Consider the following 16603-nt stretch of genomic DNA (forward strand, 5'->3'; position numbering starts at 1 on the left):
GACAACATATTCTCTTTCTTAGCTACCACTTCCGTTCCCTGACGTTGATCACGTAAAACGTCACCGTCGCGTCATCATGTTACGTGTGACGTTTGTTTGTTGTATGTTTGTTTCTCATCCCGGTACAACAAGACTCCATCTCCTGACGTGCACCAACTTACATTAAAAACAAGGATTAAAACTCAACTAACAGTAAAAAAAAAAACACCTATTCAACGTATTTGACGGCACCTGTGTCTTTCACAACGATTCCCATAAAAATGAAGACATTTCTGAGGAGTCAAATCGAAAGAAACTTGTGAAACACCGCCCGCGGCTACATCAGTGCGGTGTGTGTTGAACACAAAAACGAACGCTCCCCGATGTAACGCGGGAAACGCTACTGTGTCGGTTGGTTCAGTGTTGTTTCAGAAGAGCAACCCGCCACGCTAATCCACATACTTACGGATACTATCAGTATCACACCAACAAATGACCTCATCCTAAAGTCTGTAGCTTGTTTCGCTCTGTTTTGAGATAGTTAACTGTCGACGGGACCGCAGTCTGTGGTGTAACCGGACCGTTTGAACCCAGAGGAGCCGTTAGTAGCCGTTAGTTATATGACGGTTTGTCTCTGTAGCAACCGAGCTGCTGTTAGCTCTCACACACAAAGAGAGGAGAGTGAAGCTAACTAACTCAACAGCCAGCACACCTGCTCTCCTCTGCTGCTTTGTAAACAATGGATACGTTTCAGAAGGTGGAGAAGATAGGAGAAGGGACGTATGGAGTAGTTTATAAAGCCAAGAACAAAGTCACCGGAGAAACTGTTGCTCTCAAGAAGATCCGGTTAGACACGTAAGTTAAACGGAAGAGTTGATGGTTATCATCATTAAGCTAACGTTACTGGAGCTAACTAGTTATCATCAGGCTAATGTTACTGGAGCTAACTAGTTATCATCACCAGGCTAATGTTACTGGAGCTAACTAGTTATCATCACCAGGCTAATGTTACTGGAGCTAACTAGTTATCATCACCAGGCTAATGTTACTGGAGCTAACTAGTTATCATCACCAGGCTAATGTTACTGGAGCTAACTAGTTATCACCAGGCTAATGTTACTGGAGCTAACTAGTTATCATCATCAGGCTAATGTTACTGGAGCTAAGTAGTTATCATCATCAGGCTAATGTTACTGGAGCTAACTAGTTATCATCATCAGGCTAATGTTACTGGAGCTAACTAGTTATCATCACCAGGCTAATGTTACTGGAGCTAACAGGTGCTTCACTTTGCTTCAAATGTGATGAAACTGCTTTATACTCACCCATCAGGGCGTGACAGACTTCCTCCCATCACTCTGTGTGTTTGACGTATACAACTAAACATATCACAGTAAAAGTGTTTCTCAACCACCAGCCTTTAAACTGTAACTACTTTTACTGCTCATTTAATTCCCTACACATTTAACTTTGTATAATACAAAAATATGAGTGTATATTATAGTGTATAGATAGTAACTTTATTGATCCTGAGGGAAATTTAAGTTTCCAGCATCACAGTTCCACAGTGCAAAACATGTTAGTAAAAAGGCAGTAAAAAAAGTTAGTAGTACAAAGTAGCAAAGTACAAAAAAAATATACCAGATATAAAAATACAAGGAGATGAAGAAGACTGCTGAAACTGAATATAGTGCAGGGTAACAGCTGTGATACACAACTATTAAAAAGGTGAATATAGTGCAGAAGAGACTGTTAAAAGTGAGTATAGTGCAGGGTAACTCCAGTAGCTTAGTCTATGAAAGTGTACTGTGTACATTATTATTTGTCCTCCTCAAAACATGCATACTTTTTTTTCCGTGCTGTCACGTTGTTTTCTTCTTCTTTCATTTCACGGGAGATGAAAACACTTGTAAGCGTTACTTTTTTCTTTTCCGATTTACATTTGTTACCATACGGTGCCAATGAACATAATTTCCCAGGCTTCAGTAGGTGAATCAGTGACTCACTTTATCCAGTGTTTTCTGACCTTTGTGTCAGACTACAGAAAGCAAAAGTAATGCTGTGCTTATCTTTTGTTAGCTGGTATGTTAGCTGGCAGTGATATATTTCTAGGACTGTATGCAGTGCCCAGAACAGACAAACCCTTTCCTGCTTGGGCGATAATGTTACTTTTTCCCATCGCCGCCGCTTTCTCTCTCTTGCTTCACCACTCACTTCCCACGTACACACACACACAATCTACGCACTGGCTCTGCTCCAAATGACCTACGCTACTCTTACAACAACCTGCTCTAGAGAGGGCCATTCGCATTTTAGTGTCGGCCACCAAAGTTCTCCTATATACTTGGCACACGAGAGAGGCTTCAGTTACCACCAGATCCTATACACTGCTCCTTTTAATTTCCATGTATGTCATTCAGGGAAACAGAGGGCGTACCAAGCACTGCCATCCGAGAGATTTCCCTTCTCAAAGAACTCAGTCACCCAAACATCGTCAAGTAAGTGCCTAATGTTACAGCTTTTAGCTAAATGCTGCTCGCAAGATTCTTGTGTTACTTATTTCTGTCCGTTTTTAAGCCAACCTGCCTGTTAACATGTTTCAGATTACGGGATGTCATCCACACCGAGAACAAGCTCTACCTTGTTTTTGAGTTCCTTCATCAGGATCTTAAGAAGTTCATGGACTCCTTCACAGTCGGTGGTATGCCACTGCCTCTGGTTAAGGTAAATCTCAGCTAGATTTGCAAAACAGATCTGTCTCGATCTCTTCAAGACATCAACAGTAAACGGACGCTAGATTTACCTTGGTGTATAATTTCTTTTGTGTGTTTGTTTTTTAGAGTTATCTCTTCCAGCTACTGCAAGGCCTGGCCTTCTGCCACTCTCACAGGGTTCTTCATCGAGACCTGAAGCCCCAGAACCTCCTCATCAACGCCCAGGGGGAGATCAAGCTTGCTGACTTTGGCCTGGCAAGAGCCTTCGGGGTGCCCGTTCGCACTTACACACACGAGGTAACGTGTACAGCTACCCTGTTCATGTCAACAGGTTTCTTCAGAAAAAATATTTACAGTGGAAACTGCTTATAGTGATCACGTCTGTCCGGGTCAGATTGATCCCTATAAGCAGATGATTATTAGAACCGAATTTTTGTTGTTGTGCATTATTTCTCATGCAGATTACCATCTAATTGACATTTATATATTTATTACTTGAATACAGAGTAATGAAACGGAACGCTTCGCTATTTTCTTGATCGCTGCTAATTATTCTGCTTTTTCCCTCACTGAGTGTGAGACATTGCCGATTGTGGCCAGCTCTGCAGCACGAGCATGCATGCAGAACGGCGCCCCTTTGTCGGGACTCCTCGCTCGCCCAACCGGTAGCGGCATGGAGAGAGACGGGTGCCGATCTGCATGTGTGCTACAGAGCCGGATGAGGATAGGAAAAGTTCACGCTTGACGAGGGCTGCTTCAACCACAAGTGCTTTCCCCACATTAGTTTTTCATTCAGAGGAAATTACTTTCCTTTCCCATCATATATCAGTGTGCACGCAGCACAGGTATCCAACCGGAAAGCAGACGGTCCACGAGGCAAAATATCAAGGGAGTAAAGTAAAAAACAAAACAAAAATTAAATTAGAAAAGACCCAGAATGAGCACTGTTAGCGGACTACTTGATTACTATAAGTGAATTATTTAAAGGGACTGTTTGTAAGAATCAGAAATTGGTTGTAAAAGCGACACCTGTGGCCGCTAAGTCAACGACAGTCAGCGTCCTGTTGCTCGCCCTCGCCCGTGTGTACGCGCTACCTGAATGTGAGCGAGCATCCGTCAAAACAGTGAGGCGACACACGTCAGCTAAAACCACAATATCACTCTATATTTCACCTGCTTGGCAATAATGTTAGCTGACCAGACAAAAGTCTCTCCATGAATCAGTGCTGATCCTAGTGTTGGCTTTTCCTGCCTCAGCCTCCCAACCGCGGCCGGAGGGCGAGCTGAGCAAGCGAAAACGTGCGCGCTGTGTGAGTGAAGGCAAGCAGGCAGCGGAGCAGAGAACCGCAGAAACTCCAGCCCTGGAGACCAAAGCTACAGTCTCCTCCGCGTCCTCCGACCGCGACCAACACTGTTTTGCAAGTCGGGCTTCACTAGACATAACTTTGCGGTTTTGGTGCTTCCATGTAGTTTGTGTTGGAGTCTGAGTCTGAACATGGGACACCGACCCGGATTGATTTATACACGTAAGAAGTTACAAACAGTCCCTTTAAACAGTGTTTATATAGGAGTGATTCTGTCCCAAGCTTTTTGATCCATATGAGCGGTTCATTACTGTAATCGTGATCATTGTAAGCCGTTTCCACTGTATATGGTTTAAAGTACATATTCATTACCATGCCCAGCAGCAAAAGTGCATTGGGGACTTTGGTATAGTCAACAGAAGAAACATCTCACAAAACTCAAGTTTTTTGGTTTTATTTCCCAGACTGCATGTCACTAAACAAAGCATTTTTGTGGATATTTATTTCGGTTAATTTCTTCCTGAGAAATTGTGTTTTCCTAAATAGAACATTCTTCTGTGGTATTTTTCAGGTGGTAACACTTTGGTACAGAGCGCCAGAAATCCTCCTGGGCTGTAAATACTACTCCACAGCTGTCGACATCTGGAGTCTGGGGTGCATCTTTGCTGAAATGGTAATTTGCGCTCCGTTTCATTTGTTACAATAAGCTTCACTGTGAATGAATGAATCCCGCACATGGTGCACAATGGATCAAACGTAACATCTAATCGACCGACTCACCTCACTCTCCACTGTCTTACAGCTCACCAGGAGGGCCTTATTCCCCGGCGACTCGGAGATCGATCAGTTATTCCGAATCTTCCGCACCTTGGGAACACCCGATGAGACCGTCTGGCCAGGAGTCACGTCGATGCCGGACTACAAACCATCTTTCCCCAAGTGGGCCCGGCAGGATCTATCCAAAGTGGTGCCGGTTCTTGATGAGGATGGAAGAGAGCTGCTTGGAGTGAGAACATTTGTCATTCATTCGTAGATTAATTTAGCATTAATTACTTCTGTGAAGGAAGTTGGTCTCATGTTTGTTTGTTTGTTTGTGTGTTAGTCAGATCAAAAGATGATGAGATATATGTTAAAGTTGGTGAAAATGGTCAAAGAACATGAACTACTGCACTTAAATGCATCAAAATCAGGCACACATGTCCCGGGATAGTCTGTCACTAACTCTGTTAAATTTGATGAAGATCCAGATTAAATAATTTTATAATTTTTTAATGGCCTAATATCACAAATCAAAAATTTGCCTCAGGGGGCTTTACAATCTGTAGAGTTGTGCTTGTTGTTATAATCGCTGTGCAGACATCATCAGGTAACTGTAAAGTTTCTCGTTTATACACTTTACTCTCAGGTGTGTGAATTGACCTGGATATGAAGCATTCATAGCGCAAAAAAAATAATATAACGTCGGTGTCTAAAGAGATAAGACAGAGCCCTCTCCTCGTAAAAATAAATAAATAAATTTTAGCAACGGCGGTCATATTTTTGCAGCGGCGCCGCTGCTGCCTACATTTATGAGAAAAACAGTTTTCAGTAATTTTTCAAGCAGAAATGCAGCTTCTTCAACGTGAGTATTGATGTTTTTCCATGTCATATATGATGGTAAGTAGTATGATAGTTTGTTGCTTGAATAAAACAAGCAATCTGGATGCATGACTGCTGAGACTGCCGATGAGAATAACGTTGTAAAAATCATTCCCTCTAATATTGCAATTGCAATATCAGTCAAAAAAATCGCAATCAGATATTTTCTCAAAATCGTGCAGCCCTAATTTTATAGACTAAAATGATAAATTGATTAGTTGAGAAAATAAATGGCAAATTAATTAAAATAATTATTAGTTGTAGCCTACTTTATAGACTCATTGTTTGACTGTTTTTCCTTTTTCTTCCTTGCAGGAAATGCTGAATTATGATCCAAACAAAAGGTTATCTGCCAAAAACGCCCTTGTACATCGATACTTCCGCGACGTCACCATGCCAATTCCTCATCTGAGACTCTGAGTCAGGCATAATCTCAGTCCATTTTAATGCCAACAACGTCTAAGCAATAAGGACCTCCTTGCCTCGCCTCATATCCGTGACTGGAATGGACAGAAAAAGTGGACACTACAGGATATGTTGGATCCTTTAATGGATATCTGTTAATACTTAAAACCAGCTTTCTAGACGATAAACGTCCCGAGAGTTTTGCAGTTTTTTCAGCCATGTTATAATAGTTACGAACTGTAATTTTCTATATCATTATTTTGCATATTTGTGTGCAACTGCCATTGTTGATGTTAATGTTATTTGGGACGGTCCTCTGAGTGTAGATCAGGGAGACTCGTTCTAGTTATCTGCCATTATTTCCCAAAAAGGTTGGCTTTAGGATGTCCAAATTCAAATAGTCAAGTACTTAGAATTAAATATGATTGAATAAGTTTGTGGGATAGTGCAAATAAACAAATGTCATGCTTTGTAAGACTGAGCAGCAGCTGAATGGGAGATGTGATTGACGGTTGTCACACAACAAACATCGTCGGCTGATGTAAAACAGTTGGAGCTAAAAGAACATGAGAGGACATTCGTGTTCTTTTAGGTTGATTTTCTTGCAGTTAAATTCTTTAAATTTGGTTCTAAAGTATCTTGAAGTGATTTTATAACAGCATCTTTGGTTGTTTAACGCACAGAGATGTTTATTGGTTGTTCAGCTGGCAGGATTCACTCGCCAAACAGAAATTCTCAGCTTTGTGCATACAGTTGTGATATACAGATCCCCGTTGTAATTCAGATTTTACAGAATTGAATGTGCTGTTGCATCTTTCTTACTCTAGATTTTATTCAAAGTTAAGGAACTGTTTTTATGGATATTGTTTATTTACAGTTTGAAAAAAATAAACTTGTTTAAACAACTGTTGCTATTTGTTCGTTTGAGGATCATCGCGGTTCATTTGAAGAGTCTGTCACAGTTTGAATGAATGAATGAATGATGTTTTCTTCAGTTTTGGAGCCAAGTGAAACAATTATGCCAAATAGTGTGTGAGAATCAAATACCAGAGTCAAATGCTGTCTCGCATTGTTAAATCAAATTACTGTTACACCTCATTAATCTTCAGCTGGACGAACACACAGGCCCACTTCTGCAGTTGGCATCTCATCAGACACATTAATGAGGTTTGTTCAGTTTTTAACATACACGGTGCAGTTTTCTGACTCTTGGACCCGTTAATGTTTTTATATTATGAAATGGCAGTGATGATGTAGTAAAAATGTAATATGTCTTAGTGCTTGAAATGGGCCGGTACTCGCCAGTACTACTTCTGACTTTTGTCCACATGAGAACCCTTACTTCTTATTGTGCACTGTCACCTCCTGGTGAGTCTAAGTGTGCACCCCTAAACTGCGTCTGTGTAAACAAAAAGCTAGCTTAATGCGGTGCTGAAAATGCCTTTGGTATTCCTTAACATTATCCAATTTTATCTGTTGGCCAACAGATATATTTTAAGTTGGTTTTATTGTAGGATATGTAATTTGCAATATTATATTTGTGTACAATTTTATTTGTGGCTACATTTATGTACAAACTACGTAAATGTATGTCGTAGGCCTAATGTATGTAATGAAATGCATACAAAAATACATTTTGAAGTGGGATATATTATCGAGATATACGTACAGTATAAATACAAATGTATCCAGGACAGACGCGATGATCATGTCATGCAACTGCTGAATTAGGGTACTGGCCTTTTTCATTCAGGTACGTTCATTCAGGAAGTTTAGGAAAAGTATGACAAAAGTGATGTTTTAATTGTTTTCAAGACAAAAATGTTCAAGTATGTATTAAGATTAGATGATGAACTGATGGTCTGAGGAAAAATCACATCCAAAAAGAAGTTTTAAATATAAAGTTAGGTTTTAAAAATTGGAAAATAACTGCTTCATACTCATCGTGGTTAAGTGTAATATTTATTGTACTCAGCAAACTTGTTTTAGATATTTAACACACTCATTTCAGAGTTTGAAATCTGCTCTTTCCGCTCTGGATGTCAGAACTTCTCATACATCTTAGAAAGTAAATTAAAAAAAGCTGCACAAAACACTCCAAAACACTAATTGTGTGCTCAAATGAAATACAACCAACAGACTTCCAACTAAATACGTTTTTATTAGTCACGCCGTATATAGACGTCATGTCAGTCAATGCAGTTCACCTTCAAGAAACAAGAAAAGATGTACAGTAACAGAAACGCAGAAAATCACAGAGAAAGTAATGCATTGCTTTCTGCCACAGTGTCTTTTTTGATGCGACCACTGGGGGGCGCCAACGTCTAAAATGTATAAATCTTACACATAGTGGCTTTAATATATTTGTATCTGCACATCCTGCACATAGAAGACTTCTTGTGTTAACATGAGTAGTTTGCCATATATCTTCATAATGAACAATAATTAGAGGCACAAATAGGAATAGATTTAGAAATTAATAAACGGTTACATTATACTGTATGAGGCATAATTAAAATAGTGGTGCTTTGTAATTTTGGTGATTTCATTTAGTAAAAGGTTTGAAACACTTTGCACTTCTATTTCTTAGGCAAGTGCATATAGGAGAGGGACGAGTAGACACCCGCACCCTAACTTGCAATAATACATTTATTTGCAACGTTTCATCAGGCAAAACGTTGCAAATAAATGTATTTATTGCTAGTTAGACAGTGTGTGGGAGCCTGTTTGCAACTTTAACACAAAATACGTATGTGCTCAACTTGTGGGAAAAATTCACATAATGCATAAACAGAGAAATATAACAGCACTAGCCAGCTAGCTGTTTCTCACACGTATCCTAATATCCCAATTATATTTATATATTTATTAATTTATTTATATTTATTGAAGCTCTGAAGGTTTCCCGCCACAACATTGTTGAACTGCAAACTACATTAACTAGAAATGTTTACAGACTGATGAATTAATAAAGCTGCTAAATGAAATTTGAGGCATAACTAAAGAAATGTTTATTTCTAATGTTATCTTCTGAACCAGACATTGCCTTTTATATGATATGAGAAATATTATATACTGACTAGTTCAGCAACACTGAAGCCTGTGTTTAGATTGAATCGTTATAGATGCAACACGTACTGTTATCTTTGTCTTTGATTCCCCACAATGCAATGGGGTGAATGACTGCAGGAGGGCACACATGACCGGAGGGAAAACAAACTAAGGTTGAATTAAACTGAACAACAAACAAACGTGCTTTTATGCACTCAGCAATGCTACCAAGATTTATATTATCAAAATGTTTTCAGACAGCAAAATGAAATGTTAAGCAGAAAAAGATGGACAGACTGTGACTGTGAGGTTAAAGTGAATCGTCTGGTTAATTATACTAATTTAATGTGTTCTATATTTGCAGTATGAACAAAAAGAAACAAGTGCTTGGCTGATTTAACACATAAGATCACAGGTATGTGCAGTAAGTTGACGCGACAGTAGACACAGATGTGACTGAGAAGTGCAGTGCGGTCCGATTAGAAATAAGTATTCGGCAGCGATGACAGACTGCGCCTCAGATAAAGAAATCACATGATACCTTTCAAAGTGTGGAAATTTGTTCACATATAAAAGTGTGAAACACAGATATAGCTCTATAATCCAGCACCTTTTGAACCTTTTTAGGCTTTTGGAGATTCAGTCTCAAAGCCATACCGGTGTTATTGAATGTTTAGCCGATTTACTACAAATCATGAATAATTCACCTCACTGCTGACCATTTGGCCTCCATGCTGGAGTGCTTTAGACTTTTGAATCTATTTTTCATACCCTCCGTTGTTGTCCATTCATTTCCCTATGGTATGAAAATCCAGTTGCAGACTCTTGAGACTTGCTTGACTTGTTGTCACAATGCACTAATTTTTAGAAAATGTTCTATAATTGTTGAATTTTCAAAAGAGTCACGACTTAAAACTGTTATACATCACAATAATGAAACGTTGTTTAATACATGTTGTTGTTATCTTAGAATGAGTCCTTCATATCTACATAGGGAGCAGGTCCTCTTCACGGAGTGAAGATGCTCATGCTCCGCCGTCTTTCTACAGTAGCCCAGAACGGACAAACCGAACACCGGCTCTAGAGAGAGACTTTCACGTTTTTACGTTACCTAAAGGCCACCGTAGTTCTCTGACGCGCTTGTGAAACTGACAACTGAGGTTGCAGAGTGCAAAACCATGGTACTTCCAGCTGTCGTCTGATTTCCGTTGCTCCTAAAGTAGTGTTATCATGCTAAGGATCGCCTCTGAGCGAGGTGAACGGTGTTACCACGGTTTTGCACTCTGCGGCTCACGTAACCACAGTCTTAAACAGGGAGGAGTGAGCGGAGGGGTACTCAGTTGGTTGCAATCTGCAACCACACCACTACATGCCGCTAAATTGCTGTACCTTAAGTAAGTTTCAAGATTGATTTTTATACCGTACGGAAACCGGTGGCACGTTCAGAAATCTGAAATTCTACATCATACATTAACAATGGTCAGCAGTAATATAAACTACACATGATTTCTAGTTAAAACACCGGTAGGTACTTTAAGGGGGTATGTTTTTGTGGAAGTTGTGGGTGGATGGTTTTTTATTTAGCTCAAATTTCTAGTTTCTTTTTCATGATGAGCTTGTACAAGATCTGGTAGCCATCATCCCATGCGTAGAGCAGCTGCTCCTGTGGGTTGTACTTCACACTGGAGTGAGCTCCGTAACGCTTTGGAAAGTAAATCAGTGGCGCGTCGTCGTTGGTCACCATACCGTTGACGTCAAACACACACTGGACACGTGAGCGGCCGGGCTGCTTGGTGTTGTACACCACATACAAAGTGCTACAGATGACGAAAGCCGCCTCTGCGTTCTCTCTCGGACAGTTTGTGTCCCACATTTGCTCCATGTCCAGCGAGTTGACGTCCATCTTTGCCAGAGAGATGTACCTCTCGTTCTGTCGCGTGGCATAAATGGCCCACAGGCCCTCCTCGTCCACAGCCAGGTCCATCACCGTCTCGGGGGTCAGGCCGTACACTGGGACGTGGTCCTGCACTGGGAACACTACGCTGTCTGTCACGGAGCTGTTCTTCATGTCATATTTAACCACCGTTATCTCTTCAACCTGATTTATATAATATGCGTGATTGTTGAACACAACGTGTCCCGTTCCCCTCCAGGCAGACGGCAGCTTCACGTTCTTGGACAGAGACAGGCCCAGCGAGCGGGCGAAGTCTTGCACGGAGGCAAACTCATGGATGGTGTCTTCATCTGTCCCGTTAAAGATGTAGATCTTCCCAGAGCCCCTGCTGGTGTCTCTGGTCCACATGCCCTTTGGCCCTCCGACTCGCTTCAAGATCTTCATGGCTTTTATGCTGGAGATCATGTCGCTGCAGTCTGAAGAGGAGAGAGCGACAGGCTTTTCATGACAGGTGACATTTTGTTATCATTTAAACATATCAGGACTGTCTTTAATGGCATAGCTCCACATTTTAGGAAATGTGTTCATTTGCTTTCTGGTCAAAAGTTAGAAAAGATGATCAATGCTTGTTCACCATGTTGTTCACATGCTAAACAGGAAGTGGCCAGCACCTAAAATCACAACCTGTTGTTTTTAGACTTGGTTATGTAACATGTTAATTAGCTTTAGAGGTGCTTGCAGGCAAATGTTGCTACCTTTGAACAGAGCCAAGCTGTTTCCTGCCCTGTTTCCAGTCTTTATGCTAACCGACTGCTGATTCCAGTCTTTTATTTTAACGCACACAGATGACGGTGATATCGATCTTCTTATCTAACTCTCGGCAAGAAAGTGAATAAACGTATTTCCCCAAATGTTAAATCCAAGTCAGGTGACTGATAATTGAGGGTGGTATTTCAGTGTTTAGTAAACAGCACACACAGGCTTTTAGTTTTGAATGATGTGTCTAATGTAGATAACCATGTGTAGTTATTTGCAAAAAAATGTTTTAGAATTTCAAAGTACTGTAAAGCCGACAATGTGCTTATGGTTTAGCATACCTGGTCAATAGATGAGGCTACATGAGTTAGTGGTTTCAGCAATTGTGCCACAAGTTCCAGTTTTTGTGTCTTGGCAATTGCAAAAAACTTTACGTATTGGACATGGTTGGAAAATGTGTTTTCTGTTTTGCTGCGTTTTGCACTTCAGGGCCACCGTACCTCACACAGGAGATAGAAAACACTTTTTGTCTTTTGATAATAAACCATGTTATTCTCAGAAACAGGTTAATCAGTCTAAATATAAACAAGCCAAAGTGGAAAAAGGCTTTTGTGAAGTCATTGACTCACCAACGGAGTATTTGTGTGGCTATTTAAGACAAATTAATGCACTTTAAGTAGTTGATAAGTGATTTATCATTTTTATATAGATGTTCTGTGCTTTTAAATTTGATGTGATGGTTACAGCATTGAGGACTTGCTTGCTTTTCTCCATTTCATTTTATTGTTAATTGAATACTTTGGGTTTTAGTTATCGGTCAGATTAGGTTAGAACGAAGTATTACATCTTACTGTCCTATAGTGCACTTTGATATCTCACCCGATAGTTTTGAATACTTGGCCTTCTGCTTCTCCTCCACCAGCGTCACCTGCTGCTCTATCAGCTTGTCGTCCACGTCCACACACGGCTGAGCTCCGTTCTGAGTCTCCAGGTAGTCCAGCTCACGTTCGACCCGGTCCACCCTCGTTCCCACGCCGTCCAGATTCATCCTCAGTGCCTCTTTCTCTTTATCCAGGTTCTCCAGCTGGGAAACCATCTGTTGCTTCAGCTCCCGCAGCTCGGAGGCGTAGCGGGCGGTCTGTTCGTGCCACAGAGAGATCCGGTCCTGTTTTAAAAGAAGGTAACAAAGATATCTGATTTTTCACACAAGCTGAGCATTCTTACCTGTTTATATTTTAGTAATGTGAGCAATACATAATGCTTGTTTTGTGGGAACTGTAAATGCACATCTAGAAAGCTCTCAGAAGGCCATAATTTTATGTTCTTTTCTGGCTCAGTAAACAGACTGGAACCAAAGGGCATAATAAGTAGGAAACTCATCCTTCAAACAACCAGGTTCAACCCACACGTGGCAAGTTTCCACCCGGCTCAAATGTCTTTTTAGCAAAAACACTAAATCCTACCAGCTTGCTCTCTGTAGCAGACCCTGACCTCTGACCTCTTGGTGGACGAGGGAAAAAGAAACACTACATTACAGAGAAATATACAGAAACTGAGGGACGTGGATGAATAATATAGAGAGGGAGTTTTGTTTCATGACCTTAGACCTGATATGAAAGAGTAGAACATGTTTTATATTTAATCTTTTCATACAAAAAGTACCACGATATTAAAATAGAATAACTGTATGACAAGATCCCCATAGAGAGCTATTACTGGGCCCTTGCGGTATGTTTGAAACAGTAAGAGAGATTATTTGCATCCATCCCCAAAATAAGCTCCCACACAGGCAGGAAAATTCTCTGAAAGATGTTTAATCTGGCATGTGTGGTTATAATTATCATCATCATGATACAGTAAATGCCATTTTGTGAAAACCAATATAGCACAACTCATATAATTTTAGCATTTTTCTATAACAAACTGCAGTTTTTATGCATTGTGTCATTGATCATATATATGAGATCATATATGCAACTCTGGACTAAACTTTTAAACTACATTTTTATCTCAGTCTATGAACCCAGACAAGAAGCTCATTCTACCTACATACATTTCAGAGAGCTGTAGGTATTTTCCAGCATTTTCCTCAGGATTTGCCCACATCTGCATTCCATTGCCTTTGCCCTGTCCCTGGAAGTTTCCTCTCAGAGGGACTCTGGGGCGCAGGGCTCGGCAGGAAGGTAAAGAGAGTCTTACCTCAATAGCGAGCAGCCTCCGCTCCAAGTAGTCAATCAGTGCTTGGTGCTGAGCGGTGGCAAAGCAGGCCAAAGTAGCCAAGACAACAAGTCCTCTCATTTTGTGTCTCTTTAGCTCCTGTAAAATTTGGACTGGACTTGTGAGAGAGTGAGTGTGGAGGAGCCAGCAGATTCCCAGAGGTGGGCTGGAATGTTTTAGTAAGCTGTCTGGGAGGAGCCAACCACATCTGGTGAAGATGGAGGCACACAGTCCCTAAGAGAGACAAGACACTGGTTTTTATTTTTAACTCAGCTTTTACCTGAATGACAAACAGAAGAAAAATATATATATATGTATATATAGTCTGATGTTTAAATGTATGTATGGCTTTGAGGGGGTTGGACCTTTTTTACTCAAAACACAGGACCTTAATGTGGCGCAGGACCACGTTACGTAGGAGGAGGAAGCGTAATGTGAGTGGGAGTCAGTGAGGCACTGTACTCCTGAGTTAAAGGGAACAACATGGACTGTGCATTTTAATCAACTACATTAGACTCTAGCAACGCAATAATGGACAATTCTCTGTAACACAATATGAACTACTCTAACAGAGGAATTACTTAGATCCAAACAGGTATCTTTATTTTTTTTACGGTGAATGTTAGAAGACATTTAATGTGCCCCATTTTGACAGGACATGAACAATGAATGCAGACAGACCCAGAGGTTTAGATTAGAGTAGATTAGATAAACTAAAGATAAACTAAAGATAAACTAAATGATTAAGTTTGATAAACTAACTTGAAAAGGGAAACTAGTTTGGTTGCCACGAATCACAAGAGACACAAGTCAGAAAGGTCACATCTGATAACATATAAAAGACACTCTGCCATAACAATGGTAGCAACGCTAACACACAATATTAACACATGTTCCACCAGGATATGATTGTTTTCTTTCTTTTTTCTTTTTCTTTTTAATTTCTTTTTTAATTGAACCTCAAAAAAGAGAAAAAAAATTAAGAAAACACTTCAACAAAAAATGAAAATGAAAATAAATAAAATAACGAGACAAAATAAAATTAATAGGATCTCTTTAGTAATTCAAATAATTTGGTTGACAGTACCGATACATAAAACATATTCCATCAGGATATTAGTGTTGTTTTTTTTCATAATTTAAATTTTTTATAATTTTTTAACCTCACGAAAACAGAAAAAAAAATGAAGAAAATACTTGGATTAAAAATAACAATAATAAAAGAAAAAGAAAATAACAAGAGACTAAATAAAATTAATAGGATCCCTTTAGTAATTCAAATAATTAGGTTGACAGTACCGATACATAAAACATATTTCATCAGGATATTAGTGCTTTTTTTTTATAATTTTTTTTTTAACCTCACAAAAGAGAAAAATTTGAAGAAAACACTTGGACTAAAAATGAAAATAAAAAATAAAAAAATAACGAGATAAAATATAATTAATAGGATCCCTTCAGTAATTTTCAGATAATTAGGTTGACAGAACCGATACATGATATTAGTGTTGCTCAGGAGAGCACCAATTTGTTTGATACAATCGATAATTTAACAACTAAAGTCCAACCATAAGTCAAACACGACCATCATCTCAAGAAACAGTTGTATCATGAAAGGCGCTATATAAGTCCAATTTATTATTATTATTATTATTCAAAATGTTTACAGCTCTGGGTACAAAAGAGCTTCTAAATCATTCTGTGGAGCATCTTAGCCTCCTTAACTAGTGACTCAGCACATGTTTTAGAGCCACTAAATACACTAAACAGGGGATGACCTTCAAACTGAAGAATGGTTTGATGTTTTGAGCAGTCATGTAAACCTCAACTGTAATGGACAAAGTGGTGGACTGGAACAATAAACTGGAAAATAATCTATTACTAATCAAAATAATATGTGAAACACACGTAAGAAGTTTCATTCATCAGTGAAGTATTCTTTGATCATGTTACAGCTGTGTCGTCTCTGTCTTCCAGCTGTCCCTGTGCACAGCTAGAGTTGTAATACTGGACGGATGTCCGTAAAACAGAAACAGTAGTTAGTTTGGTGACTGGTGAATTACTGGGGAAATAGGAAATAGTGTCTCTGGTCTTACTTGTAATTATACTGTATATATATAATCACCTCTTTTTCAAAACAGTTCGCTTCACTGTGTTTTTCTAGTTAACTCTGAGTCTGTGTTCTGTGCTATAATTAATAGCATAATCCTCTTCCTGTCCTTTAATGTTTTACAGGTTTGTGATTCATTTCATTTTGGCTGTTTTGAACTACAAGATATAATATCCGGTAGAGACACATTTGTGGAGGACAGACTTAATGAAGTTTCGCTGTAACTAGTGCAGTCAGTCTCTCATTCATACTCCCTCTTGTATGATTTTATGTAAATTGCACTGTGTGCATCTGAAGTGGTAAATCAATTTTGCAAATCAAAACAGTATTATTTTTATTCCGTGCAAACAATGATGCAATAGTTTTGCATTTTCAGCACCACTGCAGTATGTCTCCCTACACACGGTCCACACGGAGATCAGCAAAATCAGTAATGAAAGCAATGCATGGATGTGTGTCAAGTGCGCTGCGGAGATGTTGAAGGTGCAAAACCAAAAGGCAACGATGCAGGGTGGATGTCAGCTGTAGCAAGCTT

The 16603-nt window shown here is 39.6% G+C and overlaps 2 protein-coding genes across 2 annotated transcripts; one reads left to right on the forward strand and one right to left on the reverse strand.

Moving 5' to 3' along the window:
- Positions 1-363: 363 nt before the first annotated feature.
- cdk2 (cyclin-dependent kinase 2) lies at positions 364-6950 on the forward strand. The gene is made up of 7 exons (XM_037775008.1): positions 364-834; positions 2400-2477; positions 2583-2703; positions 2820-2990; positions 4569-4670; positions 4800-5003; positions 5951-6950. The coding sequence occupies exons 1-7, from the start codon at positions 719-721 to the stop codon at positions 6053-6055; spliced, it is 897 nt and encodes a 298-aa protein (XP_037630936.1). The 5' UTR covers positions 364-718; the 3' UTR covers positions 6056-6950.
- Positions 6951-8181: 1231 nt separating this feature from the next.
- On the reverse strand, positions 8182-14366 carry olfml3b (olfactomedin-like 3b). The gene is made up of 3 exons (XM_037774995.1): positions 13941-14366; positions 12621-12906; positions 8182-11461 (listed from the first exon to the last, which is right to left on the reverse strand). Exons 1-3 carry the CDS (start codon positions 14037-14039, stop codon positions 10677-10679), a joined length of 1170 nt encoding a protein of 389 aa, XP_037630923.1. The 5' UTR covers positions 14040-14366; the 3' UTR covers positions 8182-10676.
- Between the last annotated feature and the right edge of the window lie 2237 nt (positions 14367-16603).

This window comes from Sebastes umbrosus, chromosome 1, assembly GCF_015220745.1.
Source record: "Sebastes umbrosus isolate fSebUmb1 chromosome 1, fSebUmb1.pri, whole genome shotgun sequence".
In the NCBI taxonomy this organism is placed as follows: domain Eukaryota; kingdom Metazoa; phylum Chordata; class Actinopteri; order Perciformes; family Sebastidae; genus Sebastes; species Sebastes umbrosus.

Excerpts from the sequence above, each read along its gene's own strand:
- cdk2 (XM_037775008.1), top strand. The coding sequence starts at position 719 with ATGGATACGTTTCAGAAGGTGGAGAAGATAGGAGAAGGGACGTATGGA. Across the intron at positions 2,704-2,819 it reads TGCCACTGCCTCTGGTTAAG|AGTTATCTCTTCCAGCTACT; the intron begins GTAAATCTCAGC and ends TTTGTTTTTTAG. Across the intron at positions 2,991-4,568 it reads TTCGCACTTACACACACGAG|GTGGTAACACTTTGGTACAG; the intron begins GTAACGTGTACA and ends GGTATTTTTCAG.
- olfml3b (XM_037774995.1), bottom strand. The coding sequence starts at position 14,039 with ATGAGAGGACTTGTTGTCTTGGCTACTTTGGCCTGCTTTGCCACCGCT. Across the intron at positions 12,907-13,940 it reads GGAGGCTGCTCGCTATTGAG|GACCGGATCTCTCTGTGGCA; the intron begins GTAAGACTCTCT and ends CTTTTAAAACAG. Across the intron at positions 11,462-12,620 it reads CAAGTATTCAAAACTATCGG|ACTGCAGCGACATGATCTCC; the intron begins GTGAGATATCAA and ends TCTCCTCTTCAG.